The 25,369-nt window shown below is 39.1% G+C and overlaps 3 protein-coding genes across 3 annotated transcripts in view; 2 read left to right on the top strand and 1 right to left on the bottom strand.

Moving 5' to 3' along the window:
* The first annotated feature begins 1,019 nt into the window (after nucleotides 1–1,019).
* Nucleotides 1,020–9,698, top strand: ptpmt1 (protein tyrosine phosphatase mitochondrial 1). The gene is made up of 4 exons (XM_033038897.1): nucleotides 1,020–1,250; nucleotides 3,652–3,732; nucleotides 6,599–6,790; nucleotides 8,315–9,698. Exons 1-4 carry the CDS (start codon nucleotides 1,104–1,106, stop codon nucleotides 8,480–8,482), a joined length of 588 nt encoding a protein of 195 aa, XP_032894788.1. The 5' UTR covers nucleotides 1,020–1,103; the 3' UTR covers nucleotides 8,483–9,698.
* Nucleotides 9,699–10,672: 974 nt separating this feature from the next.
* Nucleotides 10,673–21,272, bottom strand: kbtbd4 (kelch repeat and BTB domain containing 4). The gene is made up of 4 exons (XM_033038896.1): nucleotides 21,133–21,272; nucleotides 18,954–19,578; nucleotides 15,570–15,676; nucleotides 10,673–14,583 (listed from the first exon to the last, which is right to left on the bottom strand). The coding sequence occupies exons 2-4, from the start codon at nucleotides 19,555–19,557 to the stop codon at nucleotides 13,726–13,728; spliced, it is 1,569 nt and encodes a 522-aa protein (XP_032894787.1). The 5' UTR covers nucleotides 19,558–19,578; nucleotides 21,133–21,272; the 3' UTR covers nucleotides 10,673–13,725.
* The window catches only part of ndufs3 (NADH:ubiquinone oxidoreductase core subunit S3), a 20,402-nt gene continuing 16,261 nt past the window's right edge, over nucleotides 21,229–25,369 (top strand). Inside the window, exon 1 of the mRNA XM_033038898.1 lies at nucleotides 21,229–21,336. Within this exon, the coding sequence (XP_032894789.1) occupies nucleotides 21,276–21,336 (61 nt within the window). The 5' untranslated portion in view covers nucleotides 21,229–21,275. The remainder of the gene's footprint in view (nucleotides 21,337–25,369) is intronic.

Genomic DNA, 25,369 nt, shown 5'->3' with positions numbered 1-25,369 from the left:
CTTATATTCTCTACTTCGGCTAACGACTGCTAACATACTTCCCACCTACCTGCGCTGCCACATTCAGGGACCAGGAACGAATTCCATGCCTGCGCTTTGAATCACTTAATTCGCACCAGGAAGCCCTCAATAATAGTTGTTCTTTCCGATTGTGATTCCAGCTGCGTTGAGTAGTTACTCTATTCATTTTTCATAGGTAATACAGCGGGGGAAAGTTGTGCATCCAACTTAATATTATTTTTCTGATTATATTATTATCCAACCATGTTAAATTATCCAGTATCTCCAGGATTTGTATTTTTCAGTGTGTTTTTAAATACTCTGGGCGTTTCCCAGTTTTCTAAAGTAAGCAGCATTGATGAAGATGAAGTGTGTATGAATGAACTTCAGATGCTGGTTTACATAGTCACGACAAGCCGGAGTAACTCAGTGGATCAGGCAGTATCTCCGGAGAGAAGGAATGGGTGAGGTTTAGGGTCGAGCCCCTCTTGAAGTGTATTTTTCTCCCAAGAGATGCTGTTTGAAGGGTCAGCGGGTTTCCAATATTCTATTTTATTACAGACGCCAGGTGCTCTGAAGCTGACAGATGGGGGGTCTCTGTCTTCGCTGACAGATGGGGGGGTGACAGTTTCAGTTTAAGGATAAAGGAGAAATCTTTTAGGACAGAGATGAGGAAAACTTTTTTCACACAGAGATTGGTGAATCTCTGGAATTCTCTGCCGCAGAAGGTAGTTGAGGCCAGTTCATTGGCTATATTTAAGAGGGAGTTAGATTTTGGCCTTGTGGCTAAAGGGACCAGGGGGTATAAAGAGAAGGCAGGGATGGGATACTGAGTTGGATGATCAGCCATGATCATATCGAATGGCGGTGCAGGCTCGAAGGGCCGAATGGCCTACTCCTGCACCTATTTTCTATGTTTCTATATTTCCCGGCGGCGGGCGGCACCAAAGATACTAGAGCAAGTGCGGGCGGCACCAAAGATACTAGAGCAAGTGCGGGCGGCACCAAAGATACTAGAGCAAGAGCGGGCGGCAATGTTGCCGGCAGGGCAGGGGGGGCATCTAATGTGACGGGACGGGGCTGAGCGGACACGGCAGTTAAGAATGGCGGCGCTGTTTGCACGGATCGTGTTTTACCCGAGTTTGGGCTACAACGTCTTTATGTCCAAGATGTTCGGTCGCCCCTGGTATGATCGGATTGACCAGACCGTCATCATCGGGGCGCTTCCTTTCCGTTCACTCACCGACGAGGTAGGTGTGAGGCCCCGTAACTGCGGGGGAAGTGGACGGCAGGGGGAGGAAGAGGCGGGGGGAATGGGGAGGGGATGGAAGGGGGAGGAGGGTACATCATGGGCAGGGGGAGTGGATGGCAGGGAGAGGAGAAGGGAGGTGAGGTCCAGGGGTTGCTGGTGGTGACAATTTCCAGGGCATGATCGGCAACACATTTCCAGGGCATGATCGGCGAAGTGGGAATGGGATCATGTGGAGGAAGCAGTAAGAGAGAGTGCAGGGTGGGAAGTGAGAGGGTGTGATGTGCTAGCGGGCTGGAAGGAAGGGAAAGCAATATTGCAGTGTGGATGGGACAGGCAATGAAAGGATAACACAGGTGATTTGTATTTGTGCACTTAAAAAAAAAACCCTGAACGCTTCTGTTCATACTTGTCAAGAAATAATCTGACACTCTTGACTTGGCGTTAGATCATACTGATCTCATGCTATAATCGAATGATCTTTCATTTGGCAAAAGCATACAAATGTGTACTCGTGTTGGCTACTCAGCAACACCGTAGTGCAGTCTAAATCAACGGGTGGGAATCAGATAACTTCCCCATCAGGTCTGGAGTCAGGCAGGTTTGCCAACTCTCCCCTGTCTTGTTTGTCTGTTGTACATAATCATTTGCCAAATCCATCAGGGAGGACGAGAGCATAAAAGGTGTGACATTGTCAGGCAGTGGGGGCATAGAAACATAGAAAATGGGTGCAGGAGTAGACCATTCAGCCCTTTGAGCCTGATCATCCAGAATCAGTACCCCGTTCCTGCTTTCTCACCATATCCCTTGATTCCCTTAGCCCCAAGAGCTATATCTAAGTATCCTGTGAATACATACAGTGAATTGGCTTCCACTGCTTTCTGTGGCAGAGAATTCCACAGATTCACAACTCTCTGGCTGAAAAAGATCTTCCTCATCGCAGTCCTAAATGGCCTACCCTTTAGTCTTAAACTGTGACTCCCCAACATGAGGATCATTTTTCCTGCATCTAGCCTGTCCAATCCCTTAATAATTTTATATGTTTCTATAAGATCCCTTCTTAAACTTCTAAATTCCAGTGAATATAAGCCCAGTCCATCCATTCTGTCATAATATGTCAGTCCCGCCATCCCGGGAATTAACCTGGTGAACCTACGCTGCACTCCCTCAATAGCAAGAATGTCCTTCCTCAAATTAGGAGACCAAAACAATTCTCCAGGTGCTGTCTCACCAGGGCCCTGTACAACTGCAGTAGGACCTTCTTGCTCCTAGACTCAAATCCAATTGCTATGAAGGCCAACATGCCATTAGCTTTCATCACTGCCTGCTGTACCTGCATGCTTACTTTCAGTGACTGATGTACACCTAGGAGTCGTTGTTCCTCCCCTTTTCCTAATCTGATCGATGTTATCCCATTTTCTCATCCACTCCCTACACACTAGGAGCAATTTACAGAGGGCCAATTAACCTACAAACCCGCACATATTTGGGATGTGGGGAAAATCCAAAGCACCTGCAGCCAACCTACACAATCACATGGAGAACGTGCAAACTCCACACAGACAGCACCCGCGGTCAGGATCAAACCCGGATTGCTGGCACTTTGAGGCAGGAACTCTACCTGCTGCACCATTGTGCCACCCTTAAATATGGTTGTGTATTTTCACATATCCCTTGGTTGTTCAATGGTACTTTATTGTCACATGTACCAAGATACAGTGAAATTCTTAGTTTTGCAAACAATTCAATAAAATCTTACTCTACATAAGCACAATCACACCCACCTCCAAGAGTGCAATGATTGTAGTGCAAGAATAATACATTGCACTGAGGCAGTGCACAGAGTTGCCACTTTTCCAGCATGCTTGTGTTTTTCCAGTTTTAAAGTACCTAAAAATGTCGAGTCTTATCTTGACCTTAGTACACTTTGTACACAAGAAGCAACAAAAACATTCAATGAACTAAGAGTAGCAGAATGAATACTACTGAACAGTGTACTGTTTCATATCTCATCTCCTGTGAATTAGGAGCTTTCATCCACAGTATTAGTTCAGTAGATGCTATACTGGACACTAGAAATGGTTACTTTAAGGCAAGGCAATAGAGCAATAAACTATTCAATCCAAACGCAAAACTTTGCAAACTTTCCTTGGGTTCCTATTAAATTTTTCGTCTCTCACTTTGAAAATATATCCTCTGGTAATTAATTCCCCAACTCTGGGTAAAAGACGCCATGCATTCACCCTTGCATTCACCCTATCTATTCCCCTCATGATTTTATACATTTTTATACATTCTTGGAACATCACTCATTCAAATAAAGAATTCAATTTTTAAAGCAAAAAAACATTTTTTTTCTGGTCTCTGTCTTTCAATAATTCTTAATGTGTTTGGACTTGCAGTTAGTAAAAAAAGAGAATGTGCGTGGGGTGATAACCATGAATGAAGATTATGAAACCAAATTCTTCGTAAACACAACAGAGGTAAGTTGTAAAAAAATCCTAAGTAACATAGGTTTTCAAATTATTTTTCTAATTTTTAAGAATAGACAGCAAACTTAAAATAATCATCTCAACCTTTGTTATCAAGTGTAGTAATAATCTTGTATATCATCAATCATTTTCATATTTTGCTTCTACTTAATGTTATTTCCAGGTAGCACAATGTAAAATTACATAAGTAAGTTGCAGGCTAAAGACTGACAGGAGCTTAATCAAATGTGGTTGTTTTACTCTTTAATATGTGGTTCTGGATATCATTCTGATTTCCGTTCCCTGTCTGAAAATCCCAACTCTTATTGGGCTACAGTTCCATTAATATTGACTGTCTTCCATAATTTATTTTTCACATTACTGTACTGTATGTGGAAGGCTCATTTATCATTATCTGTAACACACCCAAACCCAATACTGTCCGTAGTGGAGGAAACACACAAACCATGATTTATTCTACAATTATTTTCATTAATGTAATAACTTATTAATGTACCAAAAAATGTTCCTTCATTTTGAGTAAAGAAAAGATGCTGTCTGACCCGCTGAGGTACTCCAGCATTTTGTGTCTATCTTCGGTGTAAATCATCATCTGCTGTTTCTTCCTGCACAAAAATAAATTGTTGATCTAGGTAAGATGTTGGGACAGATTTAGTCAAGGATATTTTAACGGTCATTTCAAGGTGGAAAGTAAAGGTTTAAGATTCAACCATAGAATTTAAGGACTGAGTTCTAGAAGTTAGGGCTTTCACTGCTGACAGCACAGCAGTTAGTACTGGAGCAAGTACATTCATGAATTGTATACCATGCGGAATTGTACGGCTGGAGAATATTACAAGAGATCTGCAAGGCCATGGAGAGATTTGAAAACTGAGGTGAGAAAATTAAAATAGAAGTATCAGTACAGGTTTTCAAGCGCAGGTAGGATGGGCAAATGGTACCTGGCATGACTTAAGATATGGCAGCAGTCTTGTTCTGCTGAGTGGAGGTTGAGGGAATTTGGCTGCGATAAATAATTTTGTGGTATTCGTTGAAGGTTTATGTGATGGGCAAACTGAGACAGATGGAGTCAGTAATGTTATGTAACCAGCCTTGGTGATTTTACGGATGTATGGTCCAACCTAGGCCCGGGGTCAGATGTAAGGTTGCAAACACACTGGATACGTTTCAGATAGTTGGCAGAAAGACGCACTGGGTAGAAAGTTTGGGATATGTGATGTAGACTGAAGGTAAAGCTTTTAGCTATTCCAATATTTAGTTGGAAGAATTTCTTTTTTCAAATCCAGTACTGTATGTCAAACAAATAATTTTTCAACTTGGAGCCAGTTATGGTGAAGTGAAACTGTGTGTCATCATTTTATGTAGAGAATTTATACAGTACTTTTGGGTGATGTAGCCAATGAGAAATTGGAGGCGAGTTCTCAGGATAAACCTGGCAGAGTAAAGGTCAATGCAGACACTGAGGGGAAATAATTAAAAGGACAGTGTTGACTGATAATTTTTCTTTTTGTCTGAGAGCTAAATACTTTTACAGTTGTCATACTTTAATATCGTCCATTCGGCTACCTAGCATCTGGTTTCTGTCAGATGTCATGACATAGAGGCTAAATGAAGATAAAATATTGAAAGCAATATGGTCAAATGGGATTTGTGTTACTGTCTTTGTGATTGAATAGGACCAGGTTTTAGAGAAGGTATGATCTTTGTATTACCTTGTAGGATAAAAATGCACAATACAAGCTTGATTTTAGTGAATGGTAACACAAATAGCAACCTATGAGCCTACTGGAGACGCCGTGGGTTCAATCAGCGAAACGTCGATGAAAGTAGGTGCCCACTTGATAACCCCAATTACATGTCTGCCTAGCCTTTCTCAACGTCAGAGGAGCATAGGTGAGTGCAGAAGGCTCCCATCACCATCGGGAGTAAGTTGATATTCGGCACTTTGGACTTTTAACATCTTGTCCTGTGTATTTGTAAACTTATGTTTACATGAGTGCTTGTTTTTATCAGTTTTAGACAATAGACAATAGACAATAGGTGCAGGAATAGGCCATTTGGCACTTCGAGCCAGCACCGCCATTCAATGTGATCATGGCTGATCATCCTCAATCAGTACCCCGTTCCTGAATTCTCCCCATATCCCCTGACTCTGCTGACACAGATGTTCTCACTGACATGAAAGAAAATTCAGCAACTGTATAGTAATCATTTGGAATGCCATTATATAGCAGCAGTTATTTTTTTTTATTGTTGTTGCTTTTCGTAAATTTGTTCAATTTACTTCTATATTGCAGTAAGCAATTACAGAGAGCAAGGTAAATTAATGCAATTAATGTAAATTTGTTCGAACTTTATTACTCATGTTAATGTTGTGCGACTTTGTCATGTGACTGGAAGCAACTTTATCTAAGAACACATATTCTACATGCCTTGGTGATTTTATGGATGTATGCTCCAACCTAGGTCAGATATGAGGTTGCAAACACACTGGATACGTTTCAGATAGGTGGCAGAAAGACGCACTGGGTAGAAAGTTTGGGATATGTGATGTAGACTGAAGGTAAAGCTTTTAGCTATTCCAATATTTAGTTGGAAGAATTTCTTTTTTCAAATCCAGTACTGTATGTCAGACAAATAATGTTTCAACTTGGAGCCAGTTATGGTGAATTGAAACTGTGTCATCATTTTATGTAGAGAATTTATACAGTACTTTTGGGAGATGTAGCCAATGAGAAATTCTACCCTGAGATTAAGATTTAACAGAAGGTGGAGCATTTATTGAAAAAATAACACATGCTTGTCTGTATGCTTTCATTTCAACGCTGCCCATTTCCTAGTGGAGTTTCTGTTTCAGGAATGGAAGTCAGTTGGAGTTGAACAGTTAAGACTCAGCACAATTGATATATTTGGTGTCCCGAAAATGGAAGACCTCAAAAAGGGCGTTGATTTCATTTCTAAATATCACCAAAATGGAAGTTGTGTCTATGTGCACTGCAAGGCTGGACGCTCCCGTAGTGCCACGATGGTGGCAGCATACTTAATTCACGTATGTTGACTGATGCTGAATCTTATAACCGTAATTGTGCAACAGCTTTATTTATATCTGTGTTCTGAGGCAGTTTGATGCTAAAATCATGGGATTTACAACAGAGGTTACAGTGGGGTCAACATAACTTTTTAAGTTTGGTATCTACCCAAAGTTACATCAGCAATTCAACTTTATAGATTTGCTATATCACTTTCTAATCGTTTATAATTAGTGAAATTTCAGTGTTAAACAATATTAAGTTTAATCTTAGCACAAGATGTTTAGCTTCTAAATCTCAATTTTACAATTGCAAGTTTGAATGCAAAAATTTGGCTTTGCTCCAAATAATATACATGGCATATTTTTAATGTAGTACAAAGAATAGGTTATCTGGATGAAGGCTAGCTTCCCAAAGATCAATTGGGAAACCTACTGCTAGAATTACTTTGTATGGCTGTAAGGCTTTTTTGAGTATACCTAAAATCTTGTGCCAGGTGCATTCTTTTAATTGATACACTTGACATTTTCGTTCATAGGATTGAGTCTTCAACTCCTAATTCTAATTTTGGCAAGTTGGAACATATGGAATGCATCAACCATCCCATATTTATTCATTGGGTTCTTTTGTCCAAAATTATTTATATTAGGAGGAATTTGTAATTCTCGTTTCTGTCAGGATGTTTTCATTTGGATCATAAGCTGATATTCTAATTAAACTCTTTCATTTCTTCAATTCTAATGCATAGTATATTTGCAGAACAATGCTGCAATTGTGACCTACAGTATATACTGTTATTCTTTACTAAGTTTATTAATGTGTGTCCCTTGAAATTGCTGTGGTTAGATAGTTTTGACCAGGCAGAAATGTTTTGCAATCCTGTCCCATGTCGTTCCATACGATGGCACAGCGGTAGAGTTGCTGCCTTACAGCGAATGAAATGCTGGAGACCCGGGTTCCATCCTGACTACAGATACTGTCTGTACAGAGTTTGTACGTTTTCCCCGTGACCTGCGTGTGTTTTTTCCGAGATCTTCGGTTTCCTCCCACACTCCAAAGACTTACAGGTATATAGGTTAATTGGCTTGGTAAATGTAAAATAATTGTCCCTAGTAGGTATTGGATAGTGTTAATGTGTAGGGATCGCTGGTTGGCGCGGACCGGTGATCGGAAAAGGCCTGTTTCCACGCTGTATCTCAAAACTAAACTAAACAAAATACGATTATATCGGGTTGTCCTTTTCATATCCAAAATGGCCCCCACTTTATTTCTGCAGCTTCCTCTTTCCCACTACTCCACCAACTTCAAGCCAGTACTCAGGCACAATTGTAACATTGTCTTCTGCTGCCAAATATTCCCCTCTGTTTTAGTATGAGTAAGTGCATGGAATTTTTTGTCTCTAATAACAAATATTTGATCAATCTAAGTTTTCATTCATTTGTGTAAAGTAATTATATTGAATACATTGAGCTATAGCATTTTTAAGTTTATTTAATCATGTTTAGAAAATAATCCTTTTATAACTGTTCCAAATTTATTTTTAGCTGCATCACTGGAATCCAAAGAGGGCATGTGAATATCTAGCATCTATCAGACCTCGCGTTATTATTCGCAGTGGACAATTTAAGATTCTGAGGAACTATTATCGTGAAATATTCTCAGAGGATCCTGATATCTTGTATGAAACAAGAAGTACTGCTTTCAAATCGTAAAGCATTCTGGTTCTGGCCATTGATACACTAATTACTAAAAGTGATTCCTATTGATAGAAATCAACAAAAGAGAGTTACAGCTGGGTTCTGGTCATCACCGGATTTTAGTCATGAATTGATCTTTGTTCACTCTTGTACATAATTGGAGAAGTTTTGTTCTGGGTGTACTGATAAAACTATCTGTCTATTTTGAACTATTTATTTTGTTGAAATGTTTGCTATTTATAGATAGTGCTAAATAATTTAAAATGTTAAAAGTTAATTTCAGGGAAAATACCATGCTAGCTCTCTGAACACTGTATAGTAACTGCTACATTGCAGTGTTTCAAAATCACTATAATCTTGTGCCAGTAAAAATACATTTTCCATATTGTTTGTTCATGAAACCAAGTTGTTATCTTCAGTCTTGAAATAAACCAAATATTTTTGTTATTTATATGATTGTAAATGTTATATGAAAGGGATTAATTCCATAATTTCATGTACCCAAACAGAGCTGCTTAAATTGCACTTTTGTTGAGAATTTGGAACTGCAGAATTATTCTGACAAATACATTTTTTATAAAATAAAAAGGTTTGATATATTAATGTACAAAATAACTGTTGTGATACAATGATAAATAAATACATTTACACTTATCAGTTATTTGTGTATGGTAAAATTAGATGTTTCTTAAATTGCAGGTATGAGCAGGAAATTTTGATTTTTTTTTGTGGACATTTAGAGTTCTTTGAAAGCATTGGATATATATGTGAATATAACATTCTATAATGTATTTTCAAATGGGAAGTGTTATGCAAAAAAAGTGTTTTAAAGTGTTATTAAAAAAAAAATCCTTATTCTAACAGTTAAATAGCTTTGTATATGTGGAATGTTTTTACACTAGATATCAAGTTGAGACCATTTAAAAGCTTTTCCCGTGAGACTATCTGACAAGGGAATTTGATCTCACCAGTTCGAACCATCTTATATCAGTGAAAAAGATATATGAAGGCATTTGAGGCATCTAAAAAACATTGCACCTTTCATCAGTCTTAACAAATATTTAATTGGCACTTTGGAGTTACAATTGACATATCTAGAGTAATCCCAAACTATTGTAAATGTTCATTCTTTTGCTTTTGATGGATGCCTGTTTGATAAAAATATTTTCTGTGCCTGATGGCTGGGAATCAATATTAAATATATACGCACTCCTGTGTTGTAGTATTCCAATATTGTGGAATTATTCATTCCAGCAACTTGGTAGAAGCATTAATATTCAGATCCTCAACGTCTGTTATTGTATAATTCTAGTTTACTTATAGTCACCCAATGGGACTCAGTTTGAAGTTTGGATACTTTTAAGTCTATACTTTAATTATAGACAGTTGCAATAATACTATTTCCTTTGATCTAATATTCAATTGCATATAACAAGTGTTTGCCACAACTTAGGGTAGCACAGTGGCACAGCTGGTAGAAATGCTGTCCCACAATGCCAGAGATCAGGGTTCCATCCTGATCTTGCTTGCAGTTTTAATTTAGATGTACAGTATGGAAGCAGGCCCTTCAGCCTACCGATTCCATGCCGACTATCATGCGTACACTGGTGTTATGTTATCCCACTTTTGCAACCTACACACTAGAGGCAATTTACAGAAGCCAATTAACTTACAAACCTGCTCGTATTTGGTATATGGAAGGAAACGAGCACCTGGAGGAATCCCATGTGATCACAGGGAGAATGTGTAAACACCACACAAACAGCTCCTGTAGTTAGGATTGAACCTGGGTCTCTGGCGCTCTGCGGCAGCAGCTCCACTGCTGCGGCACTATGCCGCTGTCTGTAACAAGTTTGCACATTCTGATCTCATGGGTATCCTCCGGTTTCCTCCCACATCCCAAAGTCGTGTGGGTTTATAGGTTAATTGGCCACTGTAAATTGTCCCTAGTGTGTAGGAGAAAGTGGGATAACAGAACTAGTGTGAATGGGTGATCGATGGTCAGAGTGGACACAGTGGGTCAAAGGGCCTGTTTCCATAATGTATCTCTAAGCTAACCCTCTAGCAATGACTTGTCAGAATAAGGCAACTGGTTTTAAATATATCTAAAAAGATATCGTACATTCTCTTGTGTAATTTCAAAAATGTGCTTTTAATACGCATTTTTATATAACTGGTGTATTTTGAAAAAAGATACATGAAATCTCATGATTAAATTGTACATTTAATCTGGAGTTAGGGTATATAAAACCATTAACACAGCAAATAACAACAGCAAGATGAATACAATGTTGCAAGGAACTTGAATTTATATACAACAATGTGCCATATAACACCTTTAACATTTAAATATTCAAATGTGCCTTTTGGAATGCTATCAAATAAAATGTTTCAAGAATTGCAAGAGCTACGAGGACAGATGAACGAAAACCTTGGTTAAAGAGTTTTTAAAGCATATTAAGAGAGGAAAGAATGAAAGTGTTGTTTAGGGAAGGAATTTCAGAGCTCAGGTTTTGGTTGCCTAAAGTGACCAATAATGGTGGAGTGATTAAATTTGTAGATGACATAAAGTCCAGATTTCAAGCTGATACCTTATACCAATAATATCTCTCAGGATTGTAAAAAATAAGATTATAAAAATAGGGAGGATGAGGTAAAGGAAGGATTTGAAATTAAGTAGTATTTTAAGATCAAGGCAGTGGCTAACCAGGAGCCAAAGTCCGAAAGTAATGGATGGTGGGTGATTGAGACATCGCGATCATGTTGTGTTTTCAGAGTGTAAGGAGGGAAGGCTGACTAGAACTGAGTTGAAATGGTAACAAATATTACAGCTAAGCAGAGGCCAGAGTGGAATGAAATCATGTAGTGGAAGCTGAAATATGCTGCCCTAGGGATGGTCCAAATCTGTGGTCTGAGGTTCATCCAAGATTTAAATATGATACTATAGCTGTAGACAGTTTCATAGGGAAGATGGAGTCAGTAGCTACAAAGTGACACAATGACTATTCCCAATGTGTAGTTATGGGAAGTTTCTGTGGAGCATCACACATGTGGAAAGTGATGTTTTTTCTAATGTTTCTTAGGGACACCATGGAGGTGAGAAATGGGATGCCTGGAATAGATCCTGGTTGGAAATCGAGGTAACATTTTTGGTAGGCAAAGAGAAGTAATTGCATTACATTTTTTAGATCTGATTGAATAGATTAGAATGGGATCAGGAAAATGCATTTTCATTTGGCTGGCAAGTTCGAGGGAATGAGCCTGAATATGGGTTGTGAATTTATATGAGGGACCTTTCTGAGGCTATAAAGCCGATTAAGAAACCCTGTAAGCTACATCTCAAGTGTCACTGGTATAATTAAGCAAACGAGTAGATTGATCTATTGCCATTTTGTTCCATCACCAGAAACTCTTCGGATTCTGATTGGTGACATTGTTGATCACCTTTCTTTAACTCTATTTGTTCCTGGAGTTGGATGACGTGGGCAAGAATCTACTTATTGTTCATGTCCAGCTGCCTAAGATCTATTAGTTGTTAAAGAGTGTTTTTAAGCGAGAGTTATGGGGAAAAAGCCAGAACAGGGTACTGATTTTGGATACTCAGCCATGATCATATTGAGCTGGCTCAAAGGGCCGAATGGCCTACACCTGCACCTATTTTCTATGTTTCTAAGGCATCAGAGTGTTAAGAATGAGTACAGCTGGCCAATAATAAACCTAAAAGCTATTAGGGAATAAAATGGGTTTTAAAACAATTCAGTAACTTTCATTTTCTCCCATGCTGGTAATTCAACTTTGCAATGGCGTTGATTAAAGTGCTAGCAAATCATCTTCTAAGAAGGAGGTTCATGTGTTTTCTCCGGAGCTGTCATTCGAGAAGTGCGATCAAAGGAGGATTTAAAATTTGCCTTTCTGCAAGGTTAAGAGCCAATTATGCACTGTTGTACTATAATAAGAAAGTATGAAAATAAATAAATAAACTTTTTTTAAATTTTTCTTTAAAATGTTAACTTGTTATTTTGGTTAAAAAATACATCATCCAAATAGCTCTTGAGTAGAGAATAAGGCAAATACTAAACGATTGCAACAATACCCTCATGGACTTGCTTATTTTACTGATAGATGGGCCATGAAGTAGATTTTTAAACTCACCAAGGGCAGTCAAAGTAAAAGTTTATGTAGTAAAATAGTACGTTTAGTCAAATCTAGTTTGCATTCTTAAAACCTAGTATTGGCATGGTGTCTGATCTTATTTTGTATGGGTAACATGTAACAATCTGGACGCATTCTATTGATAATAAAAGGTCACTGACTTGCCTCATGAACACATATTCTGCCTCCTTTGTGAGATTGAGTGAATTTAAATCTTCAGAAGCTGGAAATTAGCAAAGCTGACTTTTAACAGCAAATCAACTCTTTCCATAATTCTGTTTACCATTTTTGCCCCCTTTTGCTCTGTATTATGCACTACTCCAAGCTAAAGTGATAGGAACATGCTATGAGAAATGAGAACATTAGAAAACTTAGCAAATTAGAAACTTGTAGGTGTTGGTACTATGGATGCAAACTACCAATTATTTAAAGGTGAAGAGTACAGTTCCACAAGATCATTACAAACAATGTACTTAAGTGAAATCATATTGTAAATAAACTATGTATATTAATAAATGTTTTAGATTTAAATAATTACCCATCTACAATGACATAAAGAAACATCCCCAATACAAGTTTAAAACAACAAGACTGCATTTGTTAGAGCACATACTGCTATAGAAACACATTATTTATTTGTGGTTCATTTTTTTGTAAGTAACTGACATTTCATTATGTTTAACAATGTCATGTACTTTGTTGGAAATATTTGTGTATAACGTGTCAATCTAATTTAGATTTGCATTTTGTTGGTTCTTTTAGTACTGCCCCAGTTTTAAAGATAGAACATGTCAAAATATTTATGGGATTGTTCAGTCAATTAACATATTAGAAAACAAAACAAGTACTGAAGTTTTGTTAATTGCAGAAGTTTAAAAAAATAATTTTGTGGCCAACAAGTACCTAAAAATTGGAATTAAATTCTATATTGGCCCGATATATACAGTAATCGATCACTATCATCTTTTTTCAAAAGCTTTTGAAAAAAGATGATAGGTTGACTGAAATACTGATTAAATTGCGACATTCAATCTTTATAAATTTTCATAATGCAAAACTGTCCTGAAATCTATATTACTGCATGTTTAGTTAGTATTTGGTTAGATTCATGCCAAAACAAATTGCCAATTTGTCAGCAATATCTCAATTCCACTTATCACAGAGACCACAGAAGTGGCTGGGTTCAATTTTAATGTATTGGCATCACCCTTTTTGCACTTATCCCTGAAAACATAAATATAACCATTGCAGCTAGCAATCTTCCACAGGGAGGGCACACGACTCCAAACCTCTGGGAAGCGCAGTCTGGTAAAGCTGTCAAGCAGTGGATTGTAACATACCAAAGAATCTCCCTCAGCTACAATAAAAATCAGGTCTTTGTGAATAGCAGCATGCATACGGCCTGCAAAAGGGAGGAGGTACGACTTTAACTGGCACATTCTGGTACCTGTGTCAAAACACTGGATGAGACGCGATGGTTTGGTAAAGAAGTCCAGGTCATTCTCTTCCCCACCCAGTAGATAGATAGTTCCATTAAGGTTAACACCAGCCGCGCATGACACTGCAGTGTCCAGCTGATTTGTTTCGACCCACACATTATCACAGACCACATAATAAATAACAGCACTGGAGAGTGTATCCTGAAGGGTTTTTCCACCCAATGAGTAAATGGCATCTTCACTTGGGACAGATACAAGCGTGTGCTGCAGGCGATCTCTTGGTAGTGATGCGCATTGTTCCCAGTCCATTGTCTCCATGTTGCATTTCCACATCCGACGTGGGATGGGGCCACCCACAACATACAGGTCACTTCCATGCTTGCATGCAGCGGTAATCTGCTGTCGTAATCTATTTTGTCCACTGACACTGATAGCATCATCATCACAGTGCAAAGAAACAGCCAGTGAGTGTGTCCGTGTGTCTTCCTTTCCAATCAGATAAATATGAACTATTTCACCGATTTCCTGTTTGAAATATAAAATAACATTGTTATTTTGGTATTTATTTAACAAGCTTAAATAAATGCAATTGAAGGCAAAACTTATTATTGGACATACTCCAGAAGCTTATCTTTAGATTGAATGATTAATGGGCCGGTTCCACTTAGGCGAGTTTTTCCCTGCAAACATGATTTTTGGAATGTGAGTGATGTTAAGGTGGCTGAATTTATTATTCATCTTCAGTTGCCAGAGTTTGAAGAGCTCTTTTTCTTATGATAGCTGTATTTTAACATGATGTGGGCAGGAAATTCCTAGATATTGATCAAACAGAAACAAAACATGCCCAAATATTGTGATGTGACACAGAAAAATTTAGAAGTAATTATATCCTACAGTTTTGTTTCTCTTGTTGACAATGGTAGCAGTGACAAGGAAGATCCAATCAAAATATAAACTATATAAAATATAAATATAAAATAAACAAAATATAAATACAAAATATAAAATGTTTCTCACATTCGCCATTCAGCCCATCAACCCTAACTTTCAGAGAGCACCCAATCACTCATTCTCCTGTTTATCATCTTGCAAGCTATCTGTTTTCACATTCCTATGGGTCTCCCTCAATCTCCTGCCACTCACCTATACCAGCAATAATGTTCTGCTGATTTACACTTGGAATTGTATTAATTGCTGTATTTATCACTATTGTATGTACACTGTTTATTCTGTGACCGTCATGTAAATAAGGAATTTCATTGCATCCTGGTGTATTTGACAATCTGATTGGGGGAATTTAGAAGAGTAATTTAACCAACAAGCAAATCTTTTGGACAAAGGAGGAAACTGGAGAATCAAGTGTAACCAATTCCACACAGATAACACTTGAGGTTAGATCCCTGGATCTGCGAAGTTTGTCTTGAGTTTTGCACTGGTAAGTAATTTTAGTTTCAGTACATTTCCATTTCCCTGTTGAAACATTTACACTTATTGGTTTTAATGTACAGTACCTTTAAACTGGATAACAGGTTCTCAGAGTATTGTACTCGCTCTTCCTTGTCATGGTCAATCCAGGTTTCTATCGCTTTGGCTGGTTTCTGGGAGCTGGGAACGCCATCTAGAGTATCATAAAAGAAAATGTTATTGTTTTGAATCTTCCTATTATTTATAACTAGAGCCCAGACTGTGGCTCAAGACTACAGACTACTGACCCAATTGTTCTTGTCTAGGACTTCACCAAGGTATTTTGGAAGTAAGCCTTGATATAGGCTTAAACACACAGCACAGGCCCTTCAGCCCAAATCATCCTTGCATACTAAGATGCCCCATCTCAGCTTGTCTGATTTGCCTGGCTCATATGAGAAGAATAGATCAGGAAGATGCACCGAGTCTCTTGCACAGAGTTGGTGAATCGAGGACCAGAGGACATAGGTTTAAGGTGAAGGAGAAAAGATTTAACAGGAATCTGAGGGGTAACTTTTTCACACAATGGAGGGTGTATGGAACAAGCTGCCAGGGGAGGTAGTTGAGGCAGGAACTATCTGAACATTTAAGAAGATTAGATTAGATTAGATTAACTTTAATTGTCATTCAGATATACACATAGACACAGTGCACATCGAACAAAATTTCGTTGCATTGACTCTTCAAAGTAGCAGCAGAATATAACATTTATATCAGGCGATCAGTAAAAGTGCTTAGTGTGTCCATAAAAAGTGCTTCATGTGCATAGTTCTGTAAAATAGATATGTAGGAAAGTTTTTAAAAGTGGCAATGTATAAGAAAGTTATGGCTTCGGTTTAATTGTGAGTTCAATAGTCTTATGGCCTGGGGGATGAAGCTGTTGCAGAACCTGGTTGTCCCGCTCTTCATGGATAGGACAGGTTTGGAAGGATATGAACCAAACACGGGCAGGTGGGACTAGCGTAGCTGGGACATGTTGGCCGGTGTGGGCAAGTTGGGCCAAAGGGCCCGTTTCCACACTATATATCCTTCTAAACCTTACCTATCCATGAAATGGTCCAAATGTCTTTAAAATACTGTTGTACCTGACTTAATTGCTTCATCTGTCACTTTGTTCCATACACCCACCATGTGAAAAAGTTGCCCCCTCGTTATCCTGTTAAATCTTTCCCCACTCAGCTTATGCTCTCTAGTTCTCGATGCTCCTATGCTGGGAAAACAACTCTGTCCATTCATTCTATCTGTTCCCCTCATTATTTTATACACCTTTAGAAACTTACCCTTTAGCATCCTGCACTCCAAGGAATAAAGTCCTAACTTGTAAGAAAGTCCGGCAAGCATTTTTCTGCAGACCCATGAACAATGTTTGCATCACTGCCCTTCTAAAGAGGAACTGTAACCCAGCTGTAACCCAGTTAGTGCTGGCATCATTACTCCATTACTCAGGCTAAATAGTTATGACTTTGGAAATGACAGGGTCTACTGACAATATCAGCTCCCTGGCCATGCTAGCCTGATTTTGGTGAAATAGAAAATCTTTCCACTGTTGCTTTGATTTGGATCTGAAGAAGGGTCCTGACCTTAAACGTTGTCTGACCATTCCCTCCACAGATACTGCCTCTCTTGCTGAATTCCTCCAGCACTTTGTCTTTTGCTCAAGACTGGCAGCATCTGCAGTTTCTTATGACATAATTCTACTATCTCTCATTCCTGTTGCTGAAAACAAAATCAAGGAAACTAATGTATTCATTAATCCTATTATTTGTACATCCTTGTAGATCGTGGGACTAAATACCCAGACTAAATAAAGCAAGATACACTTGGAAGCACATTAAATGGTTTTGTTTACTGCCCTTCATCCTGGTTAATCTTCAGACATCTGTAATTAATCAGTTTCCTGTACTGTATTAAAGTGTTGCACATATTTCCAAAAGTAATTGATTCGTAACAAAAATTATAGTCAATTATTCTACTTTTCAAAGTGCTTAGATCAGTAGACCATTAATATCCTTGTTTGTCAAAACTTTTTTGGCAAACTGAAAGCTGTAGATTGTGCGCATATTTTAGATAAATGAAGGCAATACATTTAATTCAAAGGAAGTCCACCCAATAAAACATTCAGTTTGTCTAGAAGGAACTGCAGATGCTGGTTTAAACCGAAGATAGACACAAAAAGCTGGAGTAACTCAGCGGGTCAGACAGCATCTCTGGAGAAAAAGAATAGGTGACATTTCGGGTCGAGACTTCTTCAGGAAACATTCAGTTTCCTCTATATAACAAGTTGAATGATTTTGACAGTATTTGCCTCCCAAAATCAAATTCCTCTAATGTTGCAAAACATACTTGGCTAATAAAGTATGATTATTATTATGATTATGAAATGGTAAACCAGGAGAGTAATCAGCTTAATTAGTTTGCAAAATGCCATCAAGCGTTTGGAATAGGAACAGAGTAATTACGTTAGAATGAAACTAGGAATGAGAGGGTTCAATTACTTGGAATGACTAGTTACATTAGGTATGTTCCTTGAGTGAAGAGGTTACAGGAAGGTTTCAAAGTTATTCAAAATCATCAAGAGGAAAACCAATTTATATTGGCAGGCTGATAATCAATGGATGCTGTCAAAAGGATTATTTTTGTGAGGTAGTGTTATTAATTAAAAAACACTGTCTGGAAAAGTGATAGAAGCAAATTTATCTGCACATTCTGATGGGAATTGTGTATATAATTGAAAATGGAACGTTTGGATTGATGGAAATAAAAACAAGAGACTGGGACTAATTTGACAGCTCTTCCAAAGAGTCAGAACTGGCATGGCCAACTGAATGTTTCCTCGTAGCTGTTTAAATAAACAGCTTAATTAGAAAATAATAGAGTGGGTCTCATTTTTTTAACGTTCAGACATGCATTAAAAGGCATTTAATTAGTCTTTCAGGAAATTGATTAATTGGTCAATATCCTCAAGGGCCAATTAAATTAATTTAATTATTGTTTTCTTGTGTAAGGGATTTATTTACTTATTTATTTTAATCACACCATGACACATTCAAATAAATTTTAATAGTAATAATCAATCCTGTTTTGTATACTCCTGTCATTAGTAAGTTTCAGCTCAAAATAAAAATGTAAAAATATTAAAAAACCTGAAGTTAGCTGCATATTTAGGATCACATATTTTCCAAGACTAAATTGAAAAAACTATTTATTAAAAAATGTATATATAAAATGCAATTGCTGCAGAATACAGGAATAAATATGAACATTTTTTCTTCTCTAGAAAGGCTGCACCATTATTTGTTACATAAAAGACCTAGCCTCCTGGTAAAATTATCTTAGATTTTGGACAGCATACACATTTTCTCCCATATATTCCTTTAATTAATAAAATGTTTAAATGTCCCCATCATGTGAAATGTTAGATAAGCACATACCTTTAATGATGTCCGTGAACAATCTAATGGGCAGTTTCACAAAATCTTCCGTCTTGTGAAGCTGGGCCAGGTGTGTTTTTGCACACTGTTTTGCCGCAGTATACAGTTTCTGGTCACTGTGCTGATCTGCTAAACACATGACTTGTAAACAGTTCCTGATATCAACTGTCCGAGCCAGAAACCGAGAGCATTCTTCAAAAAGCGAGGTCAATTGGTACATATCCGCCACTTCATATGTTTCCTGAAGGTCCTCCACTCTCAGTTTTACAGTTCCCCGGTAGATATAGTCCACAAGGAGCTGGAAAACGCTCGCATTCACATCTTTTAATTCTATAACATCATTGTGAGCTTCCTTCAAATTAGAGGTGAACATGGAGCGGAAGAAGCAGCTCTGAGCAGAAAGAACTAGCCGATGAAGCTGGAATTCTTTACCATCCACAGAGATGGTAACATCTGCAAACAACCTGTCTTCAAGACACAGATCCATTATGCTCTGAGCAACTCGGACGGAGTGTAATCTGTCTGTGAAGGTATAGCTCATAAAATAACTCTCTTCAGTTGACTCTGCAATGGTTGCACCTCCCATGTCACTCGCTGGCTCCATAATAACTGGCACAATCAGATCCTATGGGAATAAAATTCATAATACCATTTTTCCCCCTATATTGCAAAATAACACCATATTATATTTGGTAAGTTGTTTTGTCTAAAAACACAAACACCCTATATCATACATTCAGTATCATGCAGGGGTCAAGGAAAGAGCGTTCGCGTCATGGCCCTGTTTCCACCTATCTTTCCACCACTACTCACAAGAAGCGCAAGACGCCATTGTTTGCAGATGCTGAGAAGTGTGTTCAGCTCTGGCTGAACAATTTGTAATCTTGTGATATGGACTCAATAAGAAGTAGTATCATGCACAAGGATCTTTTAGTCCATCATTTATGTGATGGTTAGAAAAAGCTACTTAACCTATCCCACTTAACAACTTTAGTCAAGTAATTCTTCATTTTACCTCTTGTTTCTTTCTTAAATAGTGGAGTCACATTTGCTACCCTCAAATTTTGCACAAATTGTTCCAGAATCTACAAAACTTTGTAATATGACAACTAGAGGTTACATCATCATTTACATGCCAGTGTGTTTAGACAGTCACTTCTCCAAAACCTCTGGGATGTAAATCATCAGGTGCTCAGAACCTACATTTTCAGCTCATTAATACTTCTCTAGTAATATTTCTTTACGCATAATTTTCTTTTGCTTTCTTATTTGCACTTCAACTTTTTAGCCTATAGATTTTCTGGTAGAATTTATGTAACTTGCTCTAAGATGATAAATAGAAAAGAGAATAGAATAGAATTTTCTAGTATTCTTAACCCAATTCAATGTAACTTCTCCATCTCTGTCTGTGCCAGACCCTAATTTGCACTCACCTAATCTTTTCCTATCTACATAACTACGGTTCTTATAATCAGCTTCATGTGTTTCTGTTTTCCTGTATCTATAGTAATTTCTTGGTCATCCTTTGTAGAATTTCAAAATGCTGCCAATCCTTAGATTCACTGCTTTTCTTAGATAACATTTAAAAAAAAAAGAATTTTCATTTTAATGTGCGAGTATAATGAAGAAAATCACCGTTGAATATTACATCTTGATTTCGGAAGATACATCGGGTTTCAAAACCGGACATTTCCAATAGAACTCTATTACATTTACTCTTTCCAAAGATAAAATAACTCACTCGGTGCCTTCAATATTTTATATTCTTTAAATGATAAGCTAATTTGAAGATTCCTTTCTACGCTACTTTGACACCAACATTTTACGTTCGGCTTACTGCCATAAACCTGCGAGCAAATGAATGTAAAGACAAAAAAAAACCCCTAAATATTCGGAGGAAAAGGCTGCACATTATTGGCGAGCATCGGCGTAGAAACGGAGCTGAGGGAGCCTGGCCACACGTCCGTGAAGAGCCGGGGCCTGTGAGCGGCCCGAGTGGCTGCAGCCGAGGGACTGGAAAAGCCCAACAACAGATTGTCAGCGGCTTCTGGTGGAGAATATATAACAGCCGTCCATCTGAGCCCCATGTCCTCTCACAGCCAGAAAATTGAGGAAATCCCCCTCGGGCCTAGTGCCCGTTAACTCACTGGTATGATTTTGCCAAAAGGACTGCTATTACCTAGTTTGTCACCTGTCGGCCAGAGGCGCCGCACTCAGCTCCGCGTCCAGTGCAGGGGGGAAGGGTTAGTGTGGGACCCGCTGTTGGTGCGGCGGGGAGGGATTAGTGAGGCACAGCCGGCTGCTGCTTCCGTTCCCATTGCCATGGCGGCCAGGCTTGTGAGTTTGGCCTGCGCTGGGCTGCGGAGAGGCTTCCGGAACTCGGGTGAGGAGGGAGCGGCGGCGGCGGTGGTGGTGGTGGAGACGGTGGGGTGGCGGGGAGCGCCGGCCCAGCACAGGCGGTGGGCGGGTAGGCAGGGCAAGGCGGACGTGAGCCATGGTGCCGCTGTTTGACCTTCTCTCGGTGACACTGCTGGCTGCTTGCTCCAGGGCCACTGAGGATCGACAGGGTTGATGGGAATAGGGGTTGGAAGGGGAGACCAGGCAGGGCTCGGGCATCTACAGGCACGGACAGGGCTGGTGTCGGAACAACACAGGGTCCTATCAGAGTGTAGGAGGATGTGGAGATTGCAGAGGACAACAAGGTCTTCCCGTACTATCTGCTTTATGCATTTAACCTGTGGCAGGAATGAACGAGGAGAGTGAAGGCTTTAAATACTTTAACTTCCCCTTCCATTCACATGCTGACCTTGTGTGTAGGAAAGAACTGCAGATGCTGATTTAAATCGAAGATAGACACTAAATGCTAAAGTAACTCAGTGGGACAGGCAGCATCTCTGGAGAGAAGGAATGGGTGACGTTTCACACATTCAGTTGTGGCTGATCCATCATTCCCTCTCAGCCCCATTCTCCTACTTTTTCCCCATAACCCTTGATAACCATATAACAATTACAGCACGGAAACAGGCCATCTCGGCCCTACAAGTCCGTGCCGAACAATTATTTTCCCTTAGTCCCACCTGCCTGCACTCATACCATAACCCTCCATTCCCTTCTCATCCATATGCCTATCCAATTTATTTTTAAATGATACCAACGAACCTGCCTCCACCACTTCCACTGGAAGCTCATTCCACACCGCTGCCACTCTGAGTAAAGAAGTTCCCCCTCATGTTACCCCTAAACTCCTGTCCCTTAATTCTGAAGTCATGTCCTCTTGTTTGAATCTTCCCTATTCTCAAAGGGAAAAGCTTGTCCACATCAACTCTGTCTATCCCTCTCATCATTTTAAAGACCTCTATCAAGTCCCCCCTTAACCTTCTGCGCTCCAGAGAATAAAGACCTAACTTATTCAACCTTTCTCTGTAACTTAGTTGTTGAAACCCAGGCAACATTCTAGTAAATCTCCTCTGTGCTCTCTCTATTTTGTTGACATCCTTCCTATAATTGGGCGACCAAAATTGTACACCGTACTCCAGATTTGGTCTCACCAATGCCTTGTACAATTTTAACATTACATCCCAGCTTCTATACTCAATGCTCTGATTTATAAAGGCTAGCATACCAAAAGCTTTCTTTACCACCCTATCTATATGAGATACCACCTTCAAGGAACTATGCACAGTTATTCCCAGATCCCTCTGTTCAACTGCATTCTTCAATTCCCTACCATTTACCATGTACGTCCTATTTTGATTTGTCCTGCCAAGGTGTAGCACCTCACATTTATCAGCATTAAACTCCATCTGCCATCTTTCAGCCCATTCTTCCAAATGGCCTAAATCACTCTGTAGACTTTGGAAATCCTCTTCATTATCCACAACACCCCCTATCTTGGTATCATCTGCACACTTACTAATCCAATTTACCACACCTTCATCCAGATCATTGATGTACATGACAAACAACAAAGGACCCAACACAGATCCCTGAGGCACCCCACTAGTCACCTGCCTCCAACCCGACAAACAGCCATCCACCATTACCCTCTGGCGTCTCCCATTCAGCCACTGTTGAATCCATCTTGCTACTCCTGCATTTATACCCAACAGTTGAACCTTCTTAACCAACCTTCCATGAGGAACCTTGTCAAAGGCCTTACTAAAGTCCATATAGACAACATCCACTGCTTTACCCTCGTCAAAGTCCCTAGTAACCTCTTCAAAAAATTCAAGAAGATTAGTCAAACATGACCTTCCAGGCACAAATCCATGTTGACTGTTCCTAATCAGACCCTGTTTATCCAGATGCTTATATATATTATCTCTAAGTATCTTTTCCATTAATTTGCCCACCACTGAAGTCAAACTAACAGGTCTATAATTGCTAGGTTTACTCTTAGAACCCTTTTTAAACAATGGAACAACATGCGCAGTATGCCAATCCTCGGGGACTATTCCCGTTTCTAATGACATTTGAAATATTTCTGTCATAGCCCCAGCTATTTCTACACTAACTTCCCTCAATGTCCTAGGGAATATCCTGTCAGGACCTGGAGACTTATCCACTTTTTTTTGATATCCTTACTAATCAAGAATCTATCAAACTCCGCCTGAGAAATACCCAATGACTTGGCCTCTGCAAAATCTCCGGAAAATTCCACAGATTCACCATCTTCTGACTAAAGAAATTCCTACTCATCTCCTTTCTAAAGGTGCGTCCTTTTATTATGAGGCTATGCCCTCTGGTCCTAGACTCCCACTAGTGAAAACATCTCTTCGCATCCACTATCCAGGCCTTTCACTAGTCTGTAAGTTTCAATGAGGTACCCCATCATCCTTCTAAACTCCAGTGAGTATAAGCTAAGTGCCCACAAAAGCTCATCTACGTTAACCCAATCATGCCCTGGATCATTCTCGTAAACCTCCTCAGGACATCCTTCCTTGGATATATGGTCCAAAACTGCTCACAATACTTCAAATGTTGTCTGACTAGTGCTTTATAAAGCTTTAGCATTACATCCCTGTCTTTATATTCTAGACCTCTCAAAATAAATGCTAACATTACATTTGCCTTCCTTAATAACGATCCAACGTACAAATTAACCTTTTGAGAATCTTGCACCAGCACTCTCAAGTCCCTTAGCACCTCCAATTTCTTAATTCTTTCCCCATTTAAAAAATAGTCTAGACCTTTATTCCTACTACCAAAATGCACGAATCTACACTTTGCTACGCTGTATTCCATCTGCCACTTCTTAACCCACTCTCCCAACCTGTCCCAAGCCCTTCTGCAAAGTCTCTGCTTTCTCAACACTACCTGCTGTTCCACCTATCTTCGTATCATCCGCAAATTTGACCACAAAGCCTTCAATTCCCTCAACCAAATAATTGATACACAACGTGAAGAGTTGCGGCCCCAGCACCGACCCCTCTGGAACGCTGCCAGTCACTGGCAACCAACCAGTAAAGGCCCCCTTTATTCCTACTCTTTTCCTTCTGCCATTCAGCCAACCTTATACCCGTCTTCTCTCTAATACCATGGGCTCTCATCTTTAGAAGCCCCATGTGGCATATTATCAAAGGCCTTCTGAAAATCCTGGTAAACAACGTCCACTGACTCTCCTTTGTACACTGACTCTCCTTTTATTTATATCCACAAATAATTCCAACAGAAAGCTTTGTTATGTGTTCCATTGTTGACATATAAATGCAACACTCTCCCATGGTCAGGAAAGCTGAAGATTTGGCAGATGAAAGACTAGTTTGGGTATTCCATTTTGCCCCATTTAATTTGTTAAGGCTGTTGCCCCACTACCGTTTGATCCTATGATTGAATCAATGTTATTACTCTGCATTTTACCTTACACAGTGGAATTTCAGGTAGTACATGCCACCTGGGCTGCCATTTAGCCAGTTCATTGCTGATTTGTACTTCACTCGACTTACTGTTAGATTTGACATCCCTTTATGCCTCTACATGGATTTCATATTTACATTTTCAATTGTCCCAGTTTTTTGGTATGTTTGAGCTTTTTATATTTTCTGTTGTGTGAAGTTGTATTTTCTGACAATACTTCAGAATGGCTCATTTCCACTTATAGCTTATCCCCCCTTGTGGAATTCTATCACCAGAGAAAATGATTCTCTTTACTCAATTACATATTTTAATTGTTGTTTTTGATCAGGGGAATACAAATCTCTGGACCCTATCCTCCTGAAAATTTGATATTGAAACATTCAAGGTTTATATCCTTCCTAACAATGAGGCCACCATTGATTGCAGTATTTTGAATGTAGTTTCAATCTCTTCAACAACTTTCGTGAGATAAATGTCAGGGTTCCATGAATTTAAAAAAATGTACTCAGATTTTGTGACACCTGACAGAGTGCAACTAGTAGAATGCCACATGGATCATT

This window comes from Amblyraja radiata, chromosome 20 (genome assembly GCF_010909765.2).
Source record: "Amblyraja radiata isolate CabotCenter1 chromosome 20, sAmbRad1.1.pri, whole genome shotgun sequence".
Classification (NCBI taxonomy): Eukaryota; Metazoa; Chordata; class Chondrichthyes; order Rajiformes; family Rajidae; genus Amblyraja; species Amblyraja radiata.
Note: the sequence above shows the minus strand (reverse complement) of the source record. Positions and strands in the feature narration are given on the sequence as shown.